Raw genomic sequence first — 27,732 nt, 5'->3', positions numbered from 1 at the left:
AACTTGCAGCATTCATTACTTGTGGCACTGACCTCTATTTCAAACAAATCTGTGGTTTTCCTGTCTTTCAGTCCTGCTGCTTTCCAGTATTCCTAGTTTGTTGCCTCCTCTTTCTGTCATTGCAAGTTTCATTAATAAGTAGGATATATTTATTTTCTGGGGTTTCAAAAGCCACAGTTTTATCATAGGGGAAGACCAAGGTTGTAAGTGGTACACAACAGACAAGACAATAATACATCCCTCAATGATGAGGGAACCTCTCTCCCTACCTGAGAGGTTGATCTGACCCAGGTCTGTGGAGGGAACCTCGTCGTTTTGGCTGTCTTAGTGCAAAGTCATCAAATGGCTCAGTTACTGCTTGCTTTTCAGAGAGTTACATTAATATGAAAGAAAAGCTTCAGCATCACAGTGTACTACAACTCTTGGGATGCTCTTGGGGTGATCATTAGTCAGAATGATTGTAATGGGGGAAGATGCAGGTGTCTTCCCTGGGACTAGGTGGTATGGCAGGTCCTCTTCCATGCTGGAACAGTCACTGTCCTCTGTGTCTGGTTAAAATCATAACTAATTCGGAGCTAAAGGTTGAAATAGCTTCTGTTCTTGTCACTGATGTAGCAAAAATATTTTTGTCTGCATATGATTAGGTTGAAATGTATGTTTGTTACAGACTACAGGCTACTGATTAGATTTATTCAATTCTGTCCACCACAAAGCCACAATTTTAGATGTTTCTTTATGGAAGGCTATTTTTTCAACATTTTATAAATAAGGATAAAAGTTGCAATTTGTATTTTTCAGCTATCAAAGCTGTGATTAGCTGTCAGCTTCACAGGGCACTGTTTACTGGTTACAGAAATTAATGGAATCTATAAAAGCAGAGTTTCCCAGTTATTTCTAATATGATCCTTTTCCCTTGTGAAGTTATATTTTGGATCTAATGCCAATGAAAGCATCCCTGTGAGTTCTTCTGGCTTAATAAAACTGTAACTACCAGCTGGTTAGCAATATTTTTAAACTCTAAATTATCAGCATAGAATCCTCTTACTAAACATTAAAGAAAATTTCTTAGTTATGTATTTCACTGTTTAAGTAGAAGGTACCACATTACACCTAAAACATTACAACAGATCTTGAAGATGGCAAATGAAGGATTTGGATATATACAAGTGAAACAATGTTTCATGCATCTTTGCTTAAAACCCTAATGGTAGAGAAATACTTGAAAATGACAGAGGATACTGGAATATACATTTAGAAATATGTAATTTACTTAGTGTTTAAATATTTAGCCAGGAGCTTTATATGTCAAATATCACAAGGAAAGAAGAAATCAATGTAGCACTTCATTTTTGATAAAATTTTAGTCTGTTCTATTAAACACCAATATCTATTTAAATTGACTGCATAAAAGGAGTGTTTTCTTCATACAATGAGCAACTTCCCTGGGCAACCTCTGACAGTGTCTCACCACCCTCAGTAAAGAATTGCTTCCTAATGTCTAACATAGATCTACCTTTTTCCAGTGGTATTATTTCTAAAATTTCTTCAGAAAATGTGATTCCTGTTTTTGTTGTGAAGGATGAGGCTTTTACTAGCCTATCAGGAGGGAACAACAGCTGAACAATTCCTGTAAAAGATTTTATTTTACTAGGTTTGTGATGGTAATAACAAAAAATGGATTTATTAAAATCTTGTTAAGCTGTGTTATTTATGCCATTTGGTTTCAATTATTATTTTTTTTGTCTGAGTCTGTGCTTTTCTTTCACTTTTGAAAGTTGTAGAGATAACAGGTGTACCCATTAACTAAAATAATTTTTCAGATTCTGTCCTGTTTCACAGCTCTGAGGTGACAATGACCTGCTGTCAGAGGAAAACATAGAACTGGGACATGCAACTGTCTAAATTAGAAATACTATGGGAGGCAGCATATTATTTTAATAGGCAAATGTCTTCTCTGACCCACATAAAAACTTGGTTTGACTTCTAAAATGCATTGATCTTTTTTAGTTGCTAGTCAAACACTGGTAATATATAGGCAGCAAAGACATGTTGGTGTCTCAGTGCCCAGGAAATCCCACCAGGAGAAGCATCTCTTTGGAGCACACAAGCTCCAAATGTTCACATTTAGAGTCAGATGCTGAATCAGTGGCAGTGGCAAAAGTGGAAGTGGGGTGGGCAAGCCTGAGGCTTTCTGCCATATTCATATCAATAGAGGGAATATAAGAGAAGGGTTCATGGAGAAGGCTACTAGCTTTTATTCCAGCTGCTTCCAGCACATCATACAATACATTTAAGTAGGCCCATTGAGGATATTTTCAGTTTAATCATTGTTTGCCTGCTGTTGTTTGATTTCTTCTGTTCAGAGGGAGTGCTTGTGTGTCCTTCTGTGATGATTCATTTGTGGTGAATTGTTAATGCTTGCTTGCTGTATTTCAGCAAAAGCAGCATCTTTTGCATTGATCTTGAGCTGGGTAAATAGAGTGGGGCAAAATCAGCTGTGTATGGCTTTTTTTTTTAAAAAAGCAAAATATTTGTGGCCCAGGCATCAAGCTGTTGATAGGATGCTGAAAGGAACTGCAGTGTGGAGTGGTTAATGAAGTACACTTTAACTGTACAACTTTACAGCACGAGTTCCTGATGCAGATTTTCAAATTGCACTTGAAAATTAGAGTAGTTACAACTATTTTAGGGCAATTAGAACAGAACAAGAAATATATTTTAGAGCAATTATAATAGAACAAGAAATATTCCATAGTCATTGAGTATGGTGGTCAAATATAATACAAATCAATTTGTTAAGGGAAAAATAATAGGAATATAGTTTCCATGCTATTTTTTTGACTATAGTTATCAGTAAAACTAAGAAATATATTTTTTTTCTTCCATAAAGTATAATCTGTTGGGTTGATGTCACTTCCTTCAGCCTGATTACATTAATTAGGCAGAAAACACGAGACTGCAAGAAGTTCCGAAGTTCCATGTTTTTTTTTCCCCTGTCATTTTTTTTTAATCTTGAGAGCTCAAACTAAGATCCACTTGAACAGCAATTGCTGACTTTGTAATAAGATTATTTTGGTTTGGTTTTTGTTTTTTGTTTTTTTTTTAATGCTGCACCAGGTATTTAGCTCTTCTAATTGCAGAAAGGACAGAGTGACAGCAGGAGTGCTTAATTAATTTTACTTTAGGAACTGATAACTGAATGATTTTAGGTGAACTGCAAAATGCCAGGTGGCATGGGGAATAAACATTAGTTCACACAGCTGCTGGTGGGATTGACAGGAGGACATGGCAAGCATTTGGTGATGCACTGGCATTTATCTCTGGATAGCTGGGGAAATGGTTTGCTGTTTGTCAAAGTTTAAGACCTGTTGATAAGTGTGGAGATTATAAATGGATTTGGATACCAAACCCCTTTGATTTGTGTTGATGCAGTTTACAAATTTTGTTATATACATGGAGAGGTGAAGTGATTCAGGGGAGGATTTGTGGGTTTAGCTGAGTGCACTGTGACTTCTCCTCTCTGGTAGTCCCTTGGTTCATAGTTTTGGGAATGGGCAGAGAATACCTCCTTGGTGCCTGGTCCATTTAACTTGCACTTCCTGTTTTCTGACTTGTTGCCATTGACTGTCAGGACTCTGCTTGTTCAGGATGCTCCTGGACACATTTTCATTGCCTGATGATCATCAGGTTCTTTGCAACATTTACCTATCTGTTTACCTGAGTGTGCAAAACTTGCCAAAGCTCATTCTGGTCGAGGAAGGCTGGTCAAATTTCATCAGTTGAAAAGTGGTTGGTATAAATTCACAGGCTTCTGCTAACTTGGGATAACTTGTGTGAGCTGTTTCAGTGCTGTGTGGAAAGTATGAGGTTAGACAGATGGAGAGATTCAGTGCTGGTGAGTGAGGAGAGCAAGTACAAGTTTGAGCCCCCTATGTTTGATATTCCTCCCCTCTTCCTTGTTTTGACTTGAATTTCCATTTCCTTGGATGGCTTTAGAAGTAACACAGAAAACTGTCAGTACATTCCCAATATCCTCAAGTTATGTTTAAAGAATTTGTATTATGTTGCAGTAAAATTTACTTAATTTTTGTGCTACAGCATCTTCTTATCTCTTTGAATAGCATTCCTAGCTCTTTGTTTCACACGGGTTTTCTTTTGACTGAACTCAGTATGAGTGGTAGTTCAGAACTTTGGTTGGTGTCTTAGTGTCTCAGCGTTGAAGTGAGGGGTAATACTGGACCCTGACTTTGAGACATTCAGGTAGTTTGAGCTGTTCAAACTCCTGTATGCATGGTTGACTTTCCTTAGAATTGTATTTATACTGATTTTTTTTTCTCCTTCACTCCTGTGCTAGCCACAAGTCTTCATTCGGGTAAAGGGGATAATAAAGTAATCAATTTCTTTTTTCATGTTTACTTTTGCTGCAAAATAGTAGTAAATGCACTTGTTAAGCCACTTGCCAGATGGAAACAGGATGAAATTACTCTTTCATTTCCCATGACAATATGAGGACGTTTGTTCACTGAGGGTACAGACTTGATAGAAATTGGAGATTAGAGGTTTATGCTCAGCTAGGCTGAAGTTCACCTAAATCTCTGCTTTCTCCACACTGTAATTCAGTGTCCTTGCTTTTGTCTTCCTTCAATTTTCATCCTCATATTAATGACTGAGTTTTTACTGTTAATTATTTAACATAATTATTCACCACCTATTTAAGAAAAAAGAGGAAGTTCAGTGAACTGGACATACCAGCTCAAAGTCAAATGCTTTGGCAGCTTCAGTAGCATTAAAAAAAATAGTATATATTTCTAAAAATTAGTCATGATGACTTTTATTGTCATTCAGTAGCTAAATTAATGAACAGGTGTAGAATGATAATGTTCAAGAGCCATGTTTGCTTACTTGTATTGCTACAGAAGTGCAAAAGTCGTGATGGTAATTTTTTTTCTTTTTAATTATGGCTCTGCAGCATTTGAAGATGTTTTTGTATGTGCCTTGCCCTGAGCATTGTTAGTCTTGTTTAATGTATTTTAAAATTATATAACATTTCATATAGCATTGTTATTTTTCCTTTAGATCCTAAACAGGTTTCAAGAAGTGCACTTTCCCTGGGATTAGTAGTTCCCAGCTGAAGGTATCACTAAGGGTGCACACTGAGCTGCGCCTGCGTTGCTTAATGTAAGGGGAACAGAAAACAATCCCTTGCAGCAGGTTGCATCAGCTTTTTCCCTTCAACACTGGTAAACAAATACATTGTTACAAACAAAATAGAACTCAAAATTAAAAATTAAAAAAAAAAAAAAAAAAAAGGTTATGTAATACGTAGGTGCTTAGATCTGTGTTTTCTAGTCTTCAAAGAGACTTCTGTGTATGCCAAAACTACTTTTTCCCGTTCTCCTTTATCCTGTGGGTTCTTTCTCTTACCCACTCCTGGCTGCTTGAGGTAGGCAGTAAAAAAAAGCAAAACCTGAGCAAAACCTTCTGTAGGTGTAACCAGTGTGAGATGATGATGGGTTAGTGGCCATTTTGTCACTTTGGTGATAGTTAATTGTTTTTTAGAAGTGCTTGCTTCTTACTTTCTTACTGCTTCCCAACTGAATGGGGAAAAGGTTTTTAAACAATCAAAACTGTAATTTTCATATGACAATAGTGATCTGAAATATGAGAGGGCAACCTGACTGGCCCTTTTCAGTGTGCCCTCTGCTGTTTTGTAGGCTTCTCTCATGTGGTGACAAAATATTTGGGCATCTCAATCCTCTTTCTGAGAATTTGTGGAAGAGTTAAAGTCTGCAAAGAGTGACTTGCTAGTGTATCTGGATGGCCTTAACTACTTACTGGAGGGTTCTGCTGTCATTTCAGGGCTGTTAATGCAGTGGATAACTGACATAAACTTGTAGTGAGTCATGAATTTGGGAGGCTTTATTTGGATCAAGCCTGACTTAAGGTGTGAAAAAATCTGGTTGTGTTCTGAAACAAGAGGCAAACTTATGCAAGGTACTTAGCAGGGAGCTAGGTAGGAAATACACCCTGCAGAATAAGGCTTCAAACTTGGAGAGCTGACCTGTTCTTTCAGTGTCAGCTTTGTTTTTCATGTTGCTTTTTTGAGTTAACCTGTGTTGATTGCTATAAAATTATTTTTTTCTTCTCTCCCTCTGATTCTAAGGCATCTAACCCAAAAGCATGTCTCATTTTGAAACAGGCACTTGTGACTGAAGTACCTGGGAGATTGGTCAGAAGTATATTGATTCTGAAATCTATCAAGTAGCTTTTATTTATTTCATTAGTTTTCAAAATTCTGTAACCCATGGTCCTGTCACAGTTGAGTAACTGATAAAATGGGCTGTGTGATCAGATACAGAGAGAGCTGCTAACGGGAGAGGGCAGGGCATGGCTTGTGATTGCTGTCTCATGCTTCATGTAATCTTATAAGCATGGGTCAAATTGTGTTGGAGAAATTCTATTAATTTCGTGTATTTTTCTGCCTGTGACTCTTAGATTGGTAAGATTGGTGCTGATGCAGGACTGTGACTTCGGTGCTGTCTCCTAAGCATCTGATTTGAGTACTTCTTCATGGTTTTTTGTGAGTTGGCATAAAGCTAACTTCAAGCCTTCACAGTTTCATGCTTAAAAAGAATCTCTGGAAACAACACCCTCTTTGGTCTTTTCCAAATGGAAAAGTTTTGGTTTAACCCAGGCATTAAATAATTTATATTGTTTATAAGGCATTATTTATAAGTGATGGTGTTGCAGTCCTTCAGGTGTAAGCAGGAAAAAGTAGCCATGGTTTGTCATAGAACTTTTGAAGGTTTGTTCTGTTGAGTTCTAAATGTGGTTACTAGTTTTCCAACTGCTAGAGTAGTGCAATCTGAAACAGAAGAGGAGGGGTAATAATGCAAATTGGTTGGTTGTCCTCTATGAGCAGTTACAGTTGTGAATTCTGACTCAGTCCACCCTGAGTGCCTTTCTACAAAACATTGTAGGCTTAAAAACTGACCTCCCACCATCTGCTTCCATTCCTGATGTAGTAGTAGCTGAGTAACTAATAAATGTTTTCAGCTGGGCTCATGTAACACCTTTGTCCTTGAACACTTGCTTATGAAGGTGTTTTTCTAACTTGCTGTGTCTGATCAGGTGTACCCTGAATTAATACTGTAGGAGAGAAGTTACCTTTGTGTTGTCTGACAGCTGATAACACAAATGTTTTTTTTCTCTCCTTTTCTTTTACTAAATACTAAATATTTTTGCTACCTCTGCAGTTTTTTCAAGTCACAGGACTGGACTGATTACACACTGAGATGTGTTACCTGGCTTCAGAACAAGTTTGTCTTCAGTGTTCACAGCTGCTGTGATTTGTATAGTGCTCTATGAGTGAATTGTGAGAGGGTGTGGTGTTCAACACTTTGAAGACCCAATCATATATTGAAATTTGGAAGTTATAATTCTTAAACAGATGAAATTTGGAATAGATCACTCATTTTGAAAATTTTCTCACACCTGTTTTAACAGACACAAATCTGCACTTTTCAGTAGCTTCTGTTCATATAACTCAATTTTTGCCTTCTCATGGGACAACTAATTTTTAACTCTTGGGTGTTTTTTGTTTGCGGAGCACCTGTTTTTATTTTCTTGTTTAATTGAGAACAAGTGGTGATAAGGGTTTGATTATTTCATGGCCTGTCACTTCAGGATTTTAAACAGGAGTTCCTTATAGCTGAGGGGTCAGCTGGTGGGAATTTTCAGTGTTTGTGTATTATCAAGGTGATGTGTAGCTCCTTTTCTACAAATGTAAAGCAAGCTGGTCATGTTATGTAGTTAGGCTTGCAGAATTGTGGCAGGGCAAGGGAAGAGCAACTATTGCATTGTTCTTGAAGTGTCTTTTTTTGTTTAGCTTTTTCTGCTTATTCAGAGGTAGCTGGGGATGAGGGATCTGTCTTCCATTAGCTTTAATATGTTGGTTTGAAAATGCCCAAGGTTAACTGATTCTAGTGGTGTAAACTCAGTAGAATTATTTTTTACCTGGTGGTGATCTGTGTAAGGAGAAAAGAGTTTTCTTTGTTTGGATTTTTAAGAGGCTGAAACTGAGGTTTTGTTGGTATTCACACTAAAAATTAATATGCTTTCTTATGAGATACCTGTAATGAAATCCATGCTGGTAGAATTAGTACAGCAAAAAACAATCCTGAGAAAAGGCATATTTAGGCTGTTTAAAACTTCCTCTTAATTTGACTTTCAAGTTTTTCAGTTACTTTTGAATGACATAAAATGTTCATTAAGTTTAATTAATGTTAAGCACGTTAAGTTTCTATTCCTTCAGTGCCAAATATGTTCTGTGATATTTAAAATGAAATAAATCCTTGTTAATGGGTTTACTTAATTAATACTTAAGAAAATTCTGGGGAAATTAAGTATGTTAAGTTATGCAGAAAATCAGCATACAGTTTAAATATTTCAATACCATGTAGCTTTCTATAGAATTTTAAGTACTTAATGAAAGGCTAGCAATCCTTGCTAATTAAAGATAAATCAATTAAAAATAGATGGTATTTTCTTATTTGATTTTGTTCTTTACCAGTAACAACAGAAATAAATTGTAAAATGCTGCTTTAGTGTAGCTGGATAAATCTCAAATGATTTATCTTCTTGGTTTTAAATGAAGAACTTTAAATGTTGTTTGAGTTGTTAATATTTCAACAGAGGGCACTCATGTGCTTTGAGGTAACAGCAAACCACTGTATTTTGAAAAATGCTTGTAGCTGAAGAGGATAAATTTTGTGGGTTAAAATGTGTAAATGTGATTTGATAGTTCTTAAGAAAATTGGTCAATGTCATACTAACGTTTTCATTTCATGTTCCTCCTAATTTTATAAATTTGCTTTGTTTCTTAGTACATTTAAGGCAGTCCATATATTTTGCCTTGAACTGATCCTGATAGCTGCTTTACTGTGTCTGACTAGCTGAGTTGCTGTGAGTCTGTTTAGATGGAACAGTTGTAATAATGATTCAAAAATTAATAAATACATTCTTTCCAGCCAAGAAGGCAGTAGAGGATTCAGAAGAAAAGAAGATGGTTCAGTCAAAGAAAAAGATCAAAGAGTTAAGAATTCTGGATGGGAAAACTGCACAGAATTTATGTAAGTAACGTCAAATGTATTTGGTGAATGTCTAATTAGCAAGTACACACATGACTTGTAGTTTTTGCTTTTTTGTTTTTTGGTTTTTTTTTTTACATGAGTCCTAAGGTCAAAAGTGTTCTACCTATGTGTGAGTTGATTCTTTCATTAATTGCTTTAGATTTAGTTGTTTTTAAAATATGGATACAAGAATATCAGCCCTAGTAGTTTGGCTGAATATGCAGTACTTTTATCAAAGTGATATGCTAATTCATCTGTGTCAGGAATACTTTGTAGTTTATCGAATAGGGAGCTGTTGATATAACACATAGAGATAAAATTATTTTGAGAACTCTATTTTTGAAGGGTATACAGTACACATTGCCTCTTTTAGAAGTTCCATTACGCTAAAAAAGCAACAGAGATGGGGTGGTTTTTTTGTCTTTGCCCAGCTCTTCATTATCCTTTTGATATGGAAAGTTTGCTAGATGTCATGGACATATTATTCAGTCATTTGTAAATGCAGTACAGATGCATATATGGTTATGAAACAAACAAAAAAAAGTCTTCCAGTGGCTAAGCAAGTCTGTTTAAGTAGTAACCCAGGTGTTGCCATTCATAAAAAGAGTACTTTCTTAATAAAGACCAAGTAACACGGGTAGAGACCAACTGAGGCTGATTAAGTAGTTTGAAGTGTTCTCATAAGTTTTCTCCTAAGTCAAACTGGATAGTGTGCCTCATCTGGATCTGCTTTATATAGAAAAATTCCTTATTGTGAATCATCTTAATTTGGATCAAGTTACAGTTTTTCAGTTGCTAAAAATTGTTTGCCTTCTGTAAATATTTTTTACTTTTTTTATTCTAATAATTTATTATTATATTTCAGCCATATTTTTGGGTTCTTTCCGTTTGCCTTACGAAGAAATAAAAAATATAATTTTAGAGGTTGATGAAGAGAAACTGACTGAATCTTTGATTCAGGTATGTGAAAATATCTCTGGTTTTATTCAGAGCTTGTTTTCCATGTAAGAATGCTGTAAAGGTAAAAGAATTCAAGAGTAAGGGTAGTATAGACTGTCCTGGATAATAGCTACAAATGTTTCATTTGTTTCCTGTTTCATTTATTCATTTATTTCAGTTTTTCAGTATGGACACATAGCCATAAAACTGTCCTCGAAAGACACTGTTAACAAAAGTACTTTTCCATCTCTTCCTTGATGAAATTTTCCTTTTCCAAGGGAAGTATCTGATTTTGAAGACAAGCATTTATCAGATTTAGGCTGGTGGGTAATGAATTTCATCAGGCTTCTTCTGGAAGCAACTCCTTGTCACCAGTCATAGATGAAACCACCTGATTGTTTCAGGATACTGCTACAACCCCAAAACCATCTGTAAATTTGAGCTGCTCTCAAGCTGCTTTTGTCTTATTTTAAGCCCAAAATCTCTCAGCTGGATATAAAAAAGAATACAGCTTTCTTATATTCCTTTCTGATTTCCTCTCAGTAGGAGGATAGAAGTGTGTACATTGCCTCTCAGTCTCTCTGGGGAGTGCAACAGAGTCATATAAACCTAAAATGGATGGATGTAGCTCACCAGTGATACTGCAACTGAATTGGTTTATTTAATGTCATGCACAGGTTCAAATTCTAACTAACACACTGGGCCTCACTTTATCCCTGTGTCCTTCCCTATCTTCTACTTTCACCCCTGTCCCACTCCCCTTAAGGCTTTTAATTTCTTCTTCCTTTGTTGGGCCTGGACAATACATTCCAGGTACACAGGGCTAAGCTGAGGTGCCTGGTCTTTTCCTAGTTAGTTGTGTTATTTCTAACTTCAATTTTAACATGAATGGTTTAAGTAAAATTACTTTGTTGCAAAAAGTACAGTGAAAATGGAATTCAATTTATCTAATAAAATTTGCTTATCCTTTGTCTGCATTTCTTCATGTACCAAGGCCCTCCTCTTGGCTTTCTTGAGGCTCTAAAGGAAGAGTTGCTGTTCTCTCTTAGACCTCAAACTCTTCCACTCAACAGCACTTGATAGTGTTGTGTTTTCTTCTTACAGTGTCATATTCTGAGCGTTAGACTATGTAATGTGTTTGGGAATACAAAATAAAGAGTTCTAGGTATTCCAAACTGTCATACATATTTCACTTGGGAAATCCTTGAATAGTGGCAAAATTATTAACTAAACCCCTTCATTTGATGGGAAACTATTTCCAGTCTGATTTTGATGTGTTTTACTGTGGTGTCCTGTTTCAGGGCATGTCAGCATGACATTGATTAGGATTTCTAATCTATATTTATGTGCATTTATGTTTGACCACTGAGTATTCTCACAAAAAGCTTATGCCCAGGATACGTGGTATTTGGAAATAATAAACAAGTTCTACATCTATGTTTATTAATCAGGGATATCAGATTGTTTGAGTGAGAAGTCTATAGGATTAGTAAAAAAAAGAGATCAACAGGGAAGAAAAAAGCCTTCACCTTGAATACCTCAAATGCAGAGTAGTTTTGTATCGGTATGGTTATCTCTACAAGGAATGTAGAGGTATCTTGAGACCTGGATTAATAGAAACAGGATATAGTATGTTATGCTGAAGTAAAAGGTTGTGATCTTACATGATAATTGTAAAATGCTGGAAGGTAAAGTTGTTGAGGTTGTGTATCAGTTGGAAATCCTTGAGGAGCAGGATTGTGCTGAACAGGGTCAACTATAGCTACCATTGGGGTGTAACTGAGCCCCAACCACTTGCTGTGCCCTACTTGTCAGGGTGAGGGGCACAGGTTGCCCCTGGCTGACTAGCAGAATGAGAGCCAGAGGCACCTGTCAGGCTGCACAAGCACTGCTCAGTAGTAGCTGAAACGGTGGTGTGTTACCAACACTGTTTTGGTCACAGGTCAAAACAGGACCATATGGGCTGCTATGAAGAAAATTAACTTCATCCCAACCAGACCCTGTACACCATAAAAAAGGCAAATGTGACTGCAAGGTGTATCGGGTCAAGCATCCCCAGTAGAGAAGATAATTGTTAGGCTGTTGAATAATGCACTTCCAAGACCTTATCTGAAATACTTGGTAGGTACATATAAGAAAAATGAATTGAAAGTAGAGAGAAGCTGAATTTAAAAACTGCTTAAGATGATTGAGGGATGGAGAAACAATCTATAGAAGGAAGGTAGAAAAGATTGGCTTGATTAGATTAGCAATATAAATAGCTGAGAGGGGATATGACTACATTATAACTATGTGGGGAGATGAGTGATGTGCATAAGCACTGGGGAGAAAAATGAAATTGCAGAAGTAAAAGTCAGTGTTAACACCAGAATAAATGTGTGTGAATTCATCATGAATGCAACTACCTAGAAACTCAGCTGCTTCTTTGGAGACTGGTCCATTTCTGAAGGGAATGGTGTCTCAGAGTTGCTTCTGACAGTGGAGAGATTTAGCTGGTAACCCAGAAGAGGTTCCTTCTGTGTTTCTGAAGACATTCTTAGAAATTTATTGGGGTAAATGGACTGTATCATCTATTTCATGTTCATTCTGTTCTGGTTTGTTTTTATTCTAATCTTCAGACTGAGTTATTAATTAATTTACCAGTTTAACAGTTTTCAATACTACTGATTGGAAAAACTTTACGAAGCAAACCTTGCTTTTTTCACGCTTAGCGAACTTGTGCTTTATAAAAATGCACGTGTACAAATTGCCTTGTTCTATATACCAGAGTCATGAAACTAAATTAGTATGGCAGAATTCTGCATATAGAAAAAAGCTTTTTCAGTTTCACTTTTCCAGTCCTTGTTTCATGATGGCTTTCAAACTTACATTTTAATACTTACTAAAGTTAACTGGATTAATCAGTTTGGGTACCTGATAAACTGTAAGGTTTAACCTCCTTGAGGAAAGCACTCTCTCAATTCCTAGTGTGTCTTCGAGAGAGTAAGTTCTTGTAATGCTTTGTGGCTTCCATAGTTTCAGCCTCTTAATGTCAGCCTTAGATCTCTACTTGGTTTTATGTTTATGTAAACCATTTTTATTTGCCCTGTGTTTATTTAAACCCACTTCATCATGAATACATTATGAAACTGTTTCATAAAGTACTGACAAGTATTTGAGTGTGCAGTCACGGAATGCTTTAGCTTCAATGTCAATTATTCAAGACAATTAATAAAATTAAACTTTAAATGTGTGTACATATATTTGTTTGTATATTTATAGGGGGCTGCAGTTTTAGTGGAGCAAAAGTTTCTTTAAAAGATGAGAGTGAGATTACTTGATATGTTGGCTCTTGCTCATAAAGGGATGAGGAAAAAGAAATGGTCAAGCTTTCTAACAAAGCTTAAAAAAATGGTAGTTTTAGTAGTAGGTACTTTTATTTCTGCAGTGATGGAAAAAATTGTGTCCCTTTAAGTTTATTAATATGCAGTGAAATATACATTTCTGACAAATACTGTGAAATTATTGATGACAGCATTTGGTAAATAGTTTTACCTAATGAAAATAGCTCTTTTAAAAATTACTTTATTAGTTCATGGTTTTGTTCTTTACCAGCATTAAACAGTCAATCAAGTGAGTAAGAAAGTTTTTTTCAGATCCTTAATTGTTCTGAAGTAGAAATTTCTGGGACATGGGTTTGGGTTAATAGGGAAGGAAGCTTGCCTAGATTTAAACATGAGCCCATAGGTAATTGTATGGCACCCAAGAGAATCTTAACACTCACCTCTGTCAAGTGTATTGAACTCTTCGCTGAGATACTCAGTAGCTCCCTGGTGCTAGTGTAGAAGTCTTTCTTACCAGGGATGCTTTGTATGAGACTGCTTGTTATATTTTTTTATGCTTTTTAAGATAGGTGTTAGTTGGCTATCACTTGCAAATTTGTGCCTTTCTGAAAGTTGTGCCTTAATGTCTACTTCATCAAACCTGGCAGAATGATCAGTAATCAAATCAAATTCTTCTAATGAAAAAGAACATTGCAATAGTGATGGCAAGATTGATATGTTCTAAAATGAAAACAGGCACATCCAATAGTACAGGCTTTCTTTAATTAAGTGTTTTGTATCTGGGAAAAATCTGCTTTTATAGCAATTGTTGCTTTTTTGATTTAAAAAGGACGTAATTTTTTCATATCAGTCTCTGTCACAAAAAGACCTAAGCAGTCATTACTGGTTCTCTGATAGAGTCACTGTTCATGTCCTTGCTATGTTATTCGTATCTTATGGGAACACATAACAATGCACATTTTCTGATGGGAAGGGAGAACTGATGTGCTAATAACATCAGGAGAGCTTCAAGCTAAAAGGAGAACGTTCTGAAAAGTTCTAGTTGTATAATTAGTATTGTAGAAAGTATCGAAAGATTTCATTCTTGTTGCTGTAGCACATTTCTGTGTCTTCACTAAAATCTGTGTTGTTATTAAACTGCTATGAAATCACACATTCCATAGACACACACCTGGAAGTAAACCTCTAAACCTGGTGGTAGTGGTTCTACCATTTGCTTATGTAGGCTTCAGAACGTGGCTTTATAAAGCAGGAACTTGTTGAAGAACATGGTCTTACCCCTTTTTCTCTTCACCTCAGTACCCACTGTGCTTTCATAGAAGAAGAAATTATTTCTGTCTGAGGGAATTTTTTTTTGCAGCTATTTGGCACAGGAGTCATTACACTGTGAAGCTGGGAAAATCTCATGTTGATTTTTCAAAAATTATTGATAACACTGGATTTTGATCCTGAGACTAATGAGCCTTTTTGAACAAAAAGGCCTAATGACTTGCTTCCATGTAGATGTATTCTTTTTTCCCTTGAAAATATTGTTTTGTTTCACCTAGCATATGTATCAAAATTTAAATACCTGGACTTTTACTGAGTATCTCCTTAAGTATTCTTTAGCCTTTAAAAAGTATTTATCCATTTAGCATATCTGTATTTTGAGATATTAAGAGCATATAATAAACCATACAGTTTTCTTTGTGGACATGGTTAAGATTTAAAATATTCTACTTTTTGCTGAGTTCCAGCACATCTGTTACCCAAAACATTTGTACAATTTTGAGATGTTGCTCTTTTTTGGCTGTGTAAGGAGTTTTCAGGTGATGTTTGTGCACAGCTGTTGGAAATAATGTCTAAAGATTTTTTTTTCAAGTATTTGTCATGCTTTACACAGACCAGCTATTTCTTAATATTTAATGAGCAAGCTGCAATTATGAGGGTAAAAAAGATTGTAGATAAGGGATAATTCTTCAGAATCTGACAGCATCAGAATTTTGTCAAACTTTTTATTATTGAGAAGGCGTTCTTCAAATTACAGACTGCAAGAGAGGTGCTAATGTCTGTATTAAATAATTACTGGCTTGATTTGATGTTTATATAATGTTAAAGCTGCATAAATAAAATAAATTTCCTGTAATTTCTTCATGCATTTCCATGTTGTGATATTTTAAGAGTGTTATTTTAAGATCTCAGCTAGTTTAATGTAACAAATTTAATATAATGCCTTGTTTGTTTTAGAACTTAGTGAAGAATCTTCCTGAGCAGAAAGAACTCAATGCCTTAGCTGAATTAAAGGATGAATATAATGATCTTGCTGAGCCAGAACAATTTGGAGTTGTGGTATGTATTAATGCAATAATTAACTGGAGAGTTCTGTTTATTGTGCCAGACCAAATCTTCTGTCTGTCTTGTCTTGTATGCAAGTTTTCTATGATTATTGAAGAGTTACAGAGGACACTTCAGGTTCAAGTAGTTAAATTCCGGAGTTCATAACGGCTCCATTAACTCTATGGCATTGACAGCTTTGATAAATTTATTTTCCTGTATCAGAAACCAGAAGCAGCTGAAAGAGGTAATATGCCCATAATCTCACATCATATTTTACTCTTTAGTTAAAGGGTATTTCTTATGTAACACACACTTTCAGGCTTAGTAAGGCAATGTGATGAAATGTCAGCAGTACTTCCAGCCCTACAACAGGGTGGGCTTTTGATTCCTGGGTAGGAAGGCAGGCCAGAACAACAACCCTGACTATGCTCTGCTTCCTGCCTGGTTTTGGAATGGATACCAAATGATGGCAAGGAATGACTGAATTCTCATATGAGTATTTCTTTATTTCCCTTCTGCATAATTAAAAAAAAAAGGAAATACTTGTATTTAATGTGAGAAGAATATCTGAAATGTTGCCCAGGATCAATCACCTCATCTGGTTGGTTGTTGTCCACCCCAACCTCTTGCAGTCCCCAGTCTATTCACAGGGTTGTGTGGAGTGAGAAGTGGAGGCCTTGGCATGGCACAGACACTTCTAAAGCATTGGTTTGTTTACAGCATTGTTTTGGTCACAAGAGTAAAATGCAGCACTATGCAGGCTGCTCCCAAGAACAATTCACTCCATTCCAGCCAGAGACAGTAGTGTCTGGGTTAGTCCAAGTTGGTTCTGTTACTGCCAAGACTTTTTCCCTTTGCTTAGGCTTGTGTTAGAAGTGTATGGATTTTAAGAACTGGGGTAAAAATATCTGACCACTTAAACAGAGGTGATGTTCTGGCTTTTTTTATAATGTAGATAAAATTGTTTCCCCAGTTTCACCTCTGTGCAAAATAATCATGAGAGATATTCATTAATGTCTGCAACTTCATTAATCATGTAGTCTGAAGTTTTATCGGGTCATAGGACAGGTAGGATCAGGTTTTACATTTTGCTCTAATTTGGTTGTGGTTGACTAATGGCCTTTTCATCTTGTGTATATGCTAATATGCTGCTGGAAATGAAAGTCTGAAATATATTTCAGGTGTAATTATTATAGATATCAAAAGACTGATCCAAGACAATGGAAATGTTTTGTTGTAAAGAAAACCTGCAAAAAATAAGACTTTTTGTTCTTTGCCACACATGCAGCTTCCTCTTGGTTGGATAAGTGAAAGATAAGTTAAAGATTTGATAAGTGATAGAATGTAGCTTGTACTCTACTGTTTGTGTATGAACTGGCTGCACAATCACTATAAATGACAGGGCAAAACCAAAGTTTTTTTTATCATATGTAAAGTACTTAGACAATACAAAACTGAAGTGTATGAGAACACCTGAATTTATTTTTTCTGGCATATAGTATACTTTTTACCTCCAATTTGGAAGAGCTCGGGTTAGAAGGAATAGTTCTGTTGCTGGGAGTCGCCCAGTAAATTATTTAACTATCAACAAAAGTAAATTGTGAAACTAAAATCTTTATTGGCTGTTTTACATACCTGCATTTATTGATTTATGATTACTGCCAGATTGAATATTTGGTCCTTGGTTTTTAACTCAATTGGATTGAAGAGGTCATTAAAAGATCCTTATTTTCCAAGAGTACTAATATAGTCATGACCACACTTGTGTTGCTGCATTCTTTTGAGGAATGCCTGACTACAAAATGCTGAAAAAGAATTTGGAAGTATTCAATAGCACATTGATTAAGAAAAACTGCTTAATCAAACATCTCCAAATGGTGATGTTTTCCTCATGAAGAAAGAAAGTTTTCTGAAGCTTGTTTGCTTATTCAAGTTCACCATCTGCTTTAATAAAAAAATACTGCATTTCCTTATGGTAGTCAATTCTGCTTTTATTTGAAGAGTCCTCTAACTACATTAGTTCTACTAAAATGCTGGTTTTATTTCCAATTTTTATTTAATTGAACAGTTCATTAAAGTGGAAGCAATGCAGCTGAATTTAAACTCCTTTCTTAACTGGAGTCCTTTTTAGCAATGTTTGGAATTAATTTCAGAGTTTTGCATTATTAATAATCTTGACTTTGACATTAAGAAGTATATGTTTAGGAACAGCAGATGACAGGCTATGTTAAGTAATACTTAAAATGTGTACTCTTACTTGTATGTAAATATAGGTATGCTAATTATTAAGAGACATTAATCAGATAATCACTGTCCATCAAATTTAGTAGAGTTGAATAAATTGTTTAAAGTTTGTTTAGAGAAACTCTGTATAGTATATATTTAGTTAGTTGGAACTTTTTTGAAGTTATAGCAACTGTTTTTGATGTTATATCCTGACATCAAAAAAAAGCAATGCAGTTTCATATAAAGAAAAGTTTATGTTGATGTAGAGCAAGAAAAATAGATCAACTGAATCACTTGCATAACATGAAATAAACAAGGCAGAATATCCTCTGATTTAGAAATATAAAACTTATGCTTAGAAGTTCATGTTTTATATCATGGGAGCAGCTGCAACTTCAATAAGTATATGTGCTTTCAGTTTTGGTACTAATTAAAGTTTGAACAGTTTTAAGAATTACAGAAGCATAAGTCTCATCTGTGCTATAAAATGTGACTATCAACCATTTGCTGTCAGCTCAGAGGACAAGCTGGAAATAATAAAAATCTTTTACAGTGTTCGTGGTATTTAAACTCAAAACACTTTACCCACTTTTCTTTACCACCAGCTGAGAGCTTGTAAGTTGAAAAGAATTATTACACCCCACAATTCTATGTGGTGTTAGTAACTGTAGGGAACCAAGAAACAAGTGGCTGGAGCTGAGGAGAGCATTCTCTTTCTGGTGTGTGTTCTGGAAAAGTGGGAAGGGTTTTTTGCTGCTGTGTAGTGAATACAAAATGTCCTTCAGCTGTTGTGAACTGGGTTCCCTCTCACTGAGGAGCTGTAGAGCCTTGGAGATTCTGTGACCCCATTTGCTGTCTAACCAGGATTTGCTGTCCTGGCCAGTCCCTGCCGAGAGGTGGATGAAATGGTAGGATTTGTGCAAGTTGATTGCTCTTGCATTGGTTTAGAATAATTTTAATTGAATTTATTTGGTACCTGTTTTGCCTCATTGTGATTTCTGGAGCTGCTGGAGAATTGGTCTAGAGTATTGCTAGAAAAAAAAAAAAAGCAACTGTTTAATATGTTAAAGGTAAGAGCTTGAGTAAGTTGGCTGAATAAATTTACAGATTTGTATTATAGATTTGTTAGATAATTTTTCCTTAGGAAGTGAGGCCAATTTAATTGATTTTTGCCTCTTCTTCCAGTAACCTTTGATTCTAGCTTTAATACAAGGCTTGAGAACTGAATGGTGAGAACAAAGAATGTGGAACTGAATGAAGAACTTGATTAGGTAGAAAATTCAGGCAAGGACCCTTATAAAAGCCCAGGAGGGGAAACAATGAGAGGCAGTCCAAAGTTAGCTGGAAAAAAGTACCCATTTTCTTGCCTTTTAAACTTCTTGTTGTGGAAGCTAATGCTTGCCATTACATGCACGTAAGTGCACATAAGAGTGTTATTTCTTATATGCCTTTGACACTAATTTTATAAAACTGTAAACAATTTGACCTTTATCTAACTGAATATAATCTTTGCACCAAATCTATTTTTAAAAGCTTCCTGTAAGTTCAATTTGATAATGACCCATGTGTATTTAGAAAAAAGAGTATGGAAGAGAAACCCAGCAGTGTGGGGAAGGAGGATATAAAATAGCATTCATGTTCATCTCTCATTGGTACACAAAGAGCACAACATACATAAAAATCTTTTGAATGCTAAGGAAACAGCCCACTTTGGCTCAAGTGTTGTAAAGTGTCTTTAGAAGTGTTTAGGTTGCACTTCTCTGTTTGCTTATATGTGTTTTGTCACATTATGATTTCAAGATCTGCAGTTTTTGACAACTTTTTCTGTGCCATTTTCAATAAAATCAGTAATTGGCGATTGTTCTGCAAAACTTAAAGCAAATTAAGTGATGGTTTCTCATTTCCATCTACTCTGGTTCCATGAAGGTAGATCCTTTCAAGGCAGTTGTTTGTGGTATTTCTGAAAAACAGAAGGATTAGAAGAATAATATTTCAGGACTTTGCATGATGGTGGCTTGTAGAGGCTTACAGAGGAATTTGTGACAATGGAGGTGTATTAAAAAGATTGCAAGTTATGCTGAAACATTTCTAATTCTTTACTTTTGCTCCTTCCAGTCTGATCATACAAACTGCTGGAGTGCCATCATATTTATATTGAATTTAGGATGAATTCATCATTATTCAGGCCACCCAAGTCTTGTGAAAATTATTGCTGCTGCTCCTGGTAGATAGCTGTCTGTGGCAGAGATCATGAAGAGAAAATTCACTGATACTTAGAGTCACATTAAAGCTTTGGGCAACACGGACATGAGCACATAAATTTCTTTCTGTTTTGATGGCCAAGCTCTGATTTGTCACATAACAAATTTTTTATTTCAGGGGGAAAATGTGCTTCAGGAACACCACTGCTAGTGAATACACTGGGGGAGAAATCCTTATTCTGCTAATTAAAATTAAGGGTTATATTTGGAGGGTAATCATTCTTGTATTTAAATTAAAATTTTCAAGTGGATTAAAAATTTTCAGTACATATTTTAGTCACAAATATCTCTTGTGAATTATAATCCACTGCTAAATTGGAGGAAATCTGGTTGATGGTTTGTGGCAACTGTGCAGGACATGGATATATATTGCTAACTGGTACAAAGAAATTGCTCTTGGGGGTTTAAACTAAGGAATTCCTATTATAGATACTTTTCAGTGTCTCCATCATTTACTCTGTTACAACCCTGTGATTTATAACTTGTTTCATGCGATCGGAACTGAAAGACTGTATCAGAACTAAGTTCTTCATAGTATCTCTGGATATATTGTTTTTTCCATATAGAACTGGTAATAAATTTCAGCCATAGCCTCTTGATCCCCTTTCTGATTTTTTGGGGGGTTACAAAGATTGGGAATTTCATCTTAGTATCAAATGTGTATCATGGTTTTATCTTCTAAAAAAAATTTGGTTCTTTTTTTGTAGCTACTAATACTGGTAGGATTCATATTAGTTGCTTTAAAACTTGCAACAAGTGTAGATAGTAACTGACCAAACCAGTTTAGGTTTCATTTTAATTAAAATTGAAAAAATAAACACCTTGTTAGATGTAACACTGGTATTTTCTGTAATGATTACAATTAGTAGTTCAGACCAGTACAATGGCAGAAAATATTTCATTAACAAAACCACTAATGTGACCTGGGTTTACATAAATGTTTGACTACTCACCTCCCATGTCTCAAACTCAGATATTCCTGTGTCCTTTCACAAGGGTCAGTTCATTGTCTCTGTCCCCTTTAGCTCTTTCAGCGGCCAAGAGCAAGTGAAGAGCTCTGTGTCAGATCAGTGAGGGTCTAAAAATGGGAAGTATAATGAATTCTCCAGCCTAACCAGACTGAAGTGTAGCTGTTTGTGCTGCTCTACCCTTTAGAGAATGTTTTCTCATTTTTAAAGGAAGAAAAGCTGAGAAACCTAGTTTTAGGGAATTGGTAAATGTACAAGTTGAAGGGTAACTTCTTTGGTGATGTGATTAAATGGTTGCCCCATGTACTTTTTCAAGCAGGTCTTCTAGGCCTTGTTAACAGGTGGAATTATGTTTCCTTTGCTGAGAAGAAGGGGTTTGGCAGTGTGCATTTGTTGCCAGTTAGTTTGGAATTGACAAAATAAGTAGTTTGGTAACACAAAGCATTCTCATTTTCAAGATGTTGCTTCACTGATTTATTTTTTTCAGGCAAAGCTCATGGTTGGGCAAAAAGTACCTATAGGCAGGTCAGATTCCTAAAAATGCAAGATGGCTCGTAAAAGCATACAGAAACTGTATTCTCACTTGCTAGGTTTTTTTTATGCAATCTTATTTTTCATAAATGAACTTTAGATTTGCCATGTTCTGATTTAATGTCTCTTACTTTGTAGATGAGTTCAGTGAAAATGCTGCGGTCACGTCTCAATGGGATCCTTTTCAGGCTTATGTTTGAAGAGCATGTAAACAATATCAAACCTGACATTATGGCTGTTACACTGGCTTGTGAAGAGCTGAAGAAGAGTGAAAGCTTCAGTAAGCTTTTAGAGCTAGTGCTTTTCCTTGGAAACTACATGAACTCTGGCTCCAGAAATGCACAGTCTCTTGGTTTTAACATCAGTTTTCTTTGCAAGGTAAGATGAAGCTGTAAAGCTTTATGCAGATACATGAAACTCACAATGCATGAGAAAGAACCCTAACCAGGGAAAAACCATTCAATTTGTGTAATTTACTGACTGCACCTCCTCTTTTTAGTGACAGATAAATAAATACACTGTAAACTTTTCTAGAATGGTGCCCTCCTATATCTGTCCTCACTGCAATGGGGATTAGAGGCAGTTGTTACAGCTTTTTCCATCTTGAGTTTGTTCAGCTCTTGGCTTGTTAAGATAATATACGCAGAACATCAAATACCTGTAGCTGCTTGTCTTCCCATCTTCTACCCAGCTAGCCTCCAAGTAGTGTCAAAGCAATAAGGATTTAGGTTTAATGGTGGGCATTGTTATCCTAGGTTGAGTTGCTATGGTCGTGGCAAAGTATGGGATGCAATGAGAACTTCAGAATCCATAGCAGGTGGAATTTAATCTGCAGTCCTTGTTTATATATATGGCAAAATGTGTGTAAGCCATTGACCTGACTTTCACCACGTCAGTTTGTGAAGTGTTTTTTAAAGTATCTTTACTAGGAAATGATGAAACATCTGGAAGCAGTTTTTAAACAGGAAAAAAAAACAAAACCAAAAAAACCACAACCAACCAACCAAAAAAACCAAAACACCACAAAACAAAAGCAAAAGGCACAAATCTTGCAGGGACATTTTTCAGGTTTTTTTTCTGTAGTCTTATCTAATTTTGGGCATTGTAAGAAATCTGGTGGGTAGCTGAGGGAGGTTTAACCTTGTGGAAAAACATTTCGAATATACAGTGAGTCTGATCTGACATCTTTTAGTAAAGAAAAACTACTTGCTGTAGTTTAATACAAAGATGTTGCTACCTTCTGGTAAAATAAAAAACATCACCTGAGAAACACTTGCATTCTTTAGTAGTTTTTGCAAAGAGAAGCCAAGTTGAAGGACTTTCGTAAATCTAGTGCTGGTTTTTTGGTGTCAGGGAAAGTAATGTTTTAAGTAGCAAACTAGTTGTTGAGGAGTGGGAGAGGAAGTGCATGAAGGGTACTCTAGCATGGTGAAGATTTGAGAAGGTATTCTGGTACTTCAAGTGATAGATTTATGAATTGCTGTCAATGCAAATCCCACAGATGTTGACCCAGCTAATGTAGATTGACTTATCCTGCAAATTGTTCTCTACTGAACTGAATAATTGCTGAAGCGTAGCTATCTGTGCTTACAGCTAAAATCCATTTAAAATAACTGAGACAAAATCTATGACTATTTAATTCAGCCTTGCTCTCAGAACCCAAATCTATTTGTTAACTTTTTTGTTTATTTTCCAGATAGATATTTCTGGGGGAAGTGTTTTTGGTTGGATTTTTTTTTCCCCATTTTAGAGAAAATACTTCAGCATTCTCCTTAATAAAATCTTGACTGTTGCATATAGGTGCTGGGTATATTTTGTTATGAGGTGATGTCTAACAATAACAAGAAAGACAATGATGAATGTTGGAAGAAAAAGGGAGGTCTTGTCAAAATCTAGACATGTAATTCTATTGTTAATAGATCTACATATTGATTAAACCTTGTCACTTAGCAGCTTATATTATTCAAACAGTCTCAAAACTTATGATCAGTCAATAATTGGTGTTCACTGTGAAAATTAAAACATCTGTACATGTAAGCGTGATAGGGCGTATGTATTGTCTTGCTTACTAAAATCATGCTGTGAATTCAAATCTGTTAGTTTGTATTTCTTGGCTGAAGAAACAGTAAGAGAAATAAATAACATTGAAGAGCAAGAATAAGGTAGCAGTCTCTCAGTGTCCTGTGGCTTCCATGGTTTTGTTCTGTGGGGCATCATCTGGGGGATGCTAAAGGATTTTGAAGGCTGTGGGAACAAGGGAAGGTTTTGTGTGTGTGGTGGCAGTTTTAAGAGGGCACCATTACCCTATCAGTATAGGTCTTCCTTGAAAAGTTTTTAAGTGACTTTATTTTTTCTCCCAGGCAATATATTTCAGTCTTCAAGCTTTTCTAGAGGAATTTTAGAGACTAATAAAGGATTAAATTGCATTTTGATAGACTACCTGTAAAGCATAAATATAGCTATCTTATTTTAATATGTCTGCAAAATATCTTGTGCCCTGTTTGCCTTTGTCTCTGAAACCATGATGAGCAATAGGATATTACTATTTAGAAGTCAGTCTTCCATAACCTTAGGTATATTGTTAGATTAGAAGCCAGATAAAATATACTAAAAAAACTTTGTCCTAACTTATGTTTTGCTTGCCATGAAACCTGCTTAGAACTGAGATAATTTCTCATCAGTTTTAAACACTACTTGCCTAAAGAAATAACTGCTTAAATGTGAATTTCAAAATGTTAATGTTTTAAAATGTTGGGAATTTCTTTGCTTAAGTGTTTTACTTTTTTGGTGACTTTCATTTTAAGAGATACTTGATGGAAAAAGTAAGATAGAAGTTAAAAAGCAAATCATAAAAGATGATAATGTGAAGAATTTTCAATAAAGCCTGATTTTCTAATTGATTTTTTTGTTGTCCTTGAACAATCTTAAAATTAATTTTCTGTTTAGTACCTGTAGTAATAATGCTATGATCTGAAAAAAAGAAAAGCATAGAAGAAGGCATTGATCTGGGATAAACTTTATAGATTGTTTTGATTTTATTTATAAAGTAAATGCTCTTAAAACAGAGCTGATAATGTAATTCACAGAAATCTGTTATTGTGTAACTTTTTTTTAATGAAACATGATTAAAAAAAAGGGAATTCAAACCTGTCAGGTCATAGCTATAGAACTGATGCCTGTATAGTAATTGTAAATCTTTAAAACAAGTTATCTTTCTGGATGTTATATTGCAGTTTATGATGTTATTTGAGAAAAAAAATATTTGTAAACAACCTTTGGCAGAAGACAGAGGACTTAATTTTGCTCAAATAAGAGAGATCAATATTAGAAGTTAAGCACTGCATCAAGGCTGACAAGCAGTAGCAGCTTCTCTGATGTATGCAGCAGAGCATTGATGATTGCCTGGGTGCTAAGTGCTGGGTAAAAATATTAATATGGCAGAAAGAGAAGTAAAGTTCAGGGAGGCTGCTGTAGTAATTCACTAAAGGTAAATCTTTCTCCCAGTTGTTCCACTTGATTAATGTGTATGAACAATTCAGCTGCTATTCTGAACCAGTGCAGGAAGTGCTTTCTCTTGTCAAGGACGGGAGAATCCTCATAGTTCTATCAAGTTATGCAGACAGAAATCTGGTGGAAAGAAAAGAGGTTTGCTTCAGGTGTATGAAATGTACAGCTTCTGTTCTTTGTGTTGAAATAGTGTCAAGGCTAACAGCAAGCATCCCTCTCTTTTAATAAAACTTTTGTGGTATTCTAGCTCTATCAATGTGTATTTAATATAATAAGTAATATTCTGTTATTTCTTGATCATAGGGCAAATAGTACAAGACAAACTGTTCCTCTTCTTTGAGTATTACTTGGCTCCTCTGCACTTACTAATTTTCTACCAACCTCTTTTTTGTTAAGTTGGGAAAGACTTCTAGGACATGAGAAGTTACATAAGCTGAAAAATCAATGGAAATTTTAATTTTTTTTTATAGCAAAATAATTAAATGTCACCCTAGTGCTAGTAAAAAATATTTCAATTTATAACTTGCAGAATATTTTTATTGAATTATGTTGTTCTGATTCAGTTGTCTGTTTAGATGTATTTAAGGATGTTTTCAAGATGTATTTAGGGTCAGGTTAGATGGGGCCTTGAGCAACCTGACCTAGTGGGAGGTGTCCCTGCCCATAGCAGAGGGGTTGCATCTAGGTGATCATTGCAAATTCCATCAATCTATGATTCTAAAAGGTACCTTTTTTTCTTCTTTCTTTTTTTTCTTTAGCTCTAATCAAAATTTACTGTAAGTCTCAGCTGCAATTATCACCTCTGAAAGTACCAATTAAAAGTGCCTGGAATGAAAAAGAACGGAAGAACATTGATATTTTCCCCCTTTCCTGTTTAGCTCTGTGTGTGCTAACCCAAATAAGACATTTCTTTTGTTGAAGAGACATTGACTAGACCTCAGCTGCCTGATTTATTTTATTTTTAATCTCTTTTTTCAATTAGTATTCTTTTCATCAGACTTTATATTTGCTTCATCTTGATTTTCTGTTATTAATCTTTTAACGGAACAGAGGCCTTAAGTGTATTTTTTTTGTAAGTCTAGCATCTTAAACTTGCCCTTTTCTGGAGCTCTTGCTTATGAAAGGACAATTCAGCTTTCTGCTTTCATATTGTAAATAAGATATTACTGTTGGTGGCAAACCTTTGTAATCTGAAGGCAAAATAATTTTGTCCATTTGGAAAAAAATGCTTATCCACTTGATGATGTCAGAGAGATCAAAGACTGCAAATCCCACAGTTCTTGTTCACAGACAAATTGAAATGCAATTTCTTTTTGCCATGCAGATGTTTAGCCACTAAATCTATAATTATTTTTTTTTTCCAACTTGGAAAAACTTGTATATATGCAAGGCATTAAGACCTTTTAACTGCATACCATTACTGAGCATTGTTTAATCTTTAATCACCGAATTGGTATGAATTAAATTGCATTCTTAATTGCCTAAATACCTTATATTTTTAAAAGCTTGTTTTTTGACTGCACTCATTTGTTCTTAACAGGGTAATCCCTAAAGCTGAAAGGCCTGTATTAAATTGAACATCGATGGCAAAGCCTGTCATGAGGATTATAGAATTAGAACTTCTAGTGATTTAGAGAATGAGAAAACAAATAGATTTTACACATACATTCATGTATTCTTCTTAAATAAATCTTTAATTTCATTTATTGTGTATGTTGTAGCTTACTTCTTTGTAAGGACTGTACTAATTGAGTTAGTAAAAAGTGGTTAAAAAAACCCTGTAGATATACTTTTAATACTTGTTCTTTATGAAAAGTGAAGCATGTTTGTTTTGAACTCTTGCATACACCTAATGACTGTTGCCTTTGTAAATAAGGAGTAATCTCTACGTCCACTACATCTTCAATCAAATCATACATTCATTCTTTATATCTGCATAAAAATGGAGAAATTAAATTTACACTCAAAGTAATTTTTTTACTCTCAAGTTTATGACGTGCCTTTGCCATAGACACATGCATTCTGTGATGGCATTTAGCCAAAGTGTCTGTGTTTACTTGGAAATTTGCTGCTAGCCCTGTATTTTAACAGTTAGTTCAGAGCTGTTAACAACCCATTTCAACCATTTATGCAATTGCAGAACAGAGCACTTTGTCACCTCCAAGAAGACTGAGTTTACTTCAGACCACTAAAAATTGCCTCTGCAGTTGAGAGGACAGTGAAAATATGCAATTACCTCTTTCATCACACTGTGGACAGTTCTGATGCAGCTTTTCATAAACGAACCTGAACGTTCTAAATTTCCTTTACTGGCAGTTAGGATTACTTTTGACTTTCTGTTGTCATCCTGTATTCCATAGGGGCAGGGTGCATTTAGTTTATGTGCGTAGAATGTCTCTTAAGGTCTTTAGGGTAAAGCAGCATGCTTCAGATTTTGGTTCAATAAAAAGTTGTGGATTTATGACAAGGAGTTTTTTCAACTTGACTGGTAAAAGACCAAATTCTGCATTTTAGTATGCTGTCCATCTAT

General features: G+C 35.4%; 1 protein-coding gene across 5 annotated transcripts in view; it reads left to right on the top strand.

Moving 5' to 3' along the window:
• DIAPH2 (diaphanous related formin 2) overlaps positions 1-27,732 on the top strand; it is a 204,941-nt gene that overhangs the window by 62,676 nt on the left and 114,533 nt on the right. For all 5 annotated transcript variants that reach the window (XM_030448826.1, XM_030448825.1, XM_030448824.1 and 2 more), the window contains 4 exons: positions 9,030-9,131; positions 9,997-10,091; positions 15,620-15,721; positions 21,834-22,073. In XM_030448826.1, coding sequence (XP_030304686.1) covers positions 9,030-9,131; positions 9,997-10,091; positions 15,620-15,721; positions 21,834-22,073 — 539 coding nt within the window. The remainder of the gene's footprint in view (positions 1-9,029; positions 9,132-9,996; positions 10,092-15,619; positions 15,722-21,833; positions 22,074-27,732) is intronic.

The sequence above is a fragment of the Calypte anna genome, chromosome 4 (assembly GCF_003957555.1).
Source record: "Calypte anna isolate BGI_N300 chromosome 4, bCalAnn1_v1.p, whole genome shotgun sequence".
Taxonomy (NCBI): Eukaryota; Metazoa; Chordata; class Aves; order Apodiformes; family Trochilidae; genus Calypte; species Calypte anna.
The sequence above is the reverse complement of the archived record's forward strand: the minus strand, read 5'-3'. Positions and strand labels throughout refer to the sequence as shown.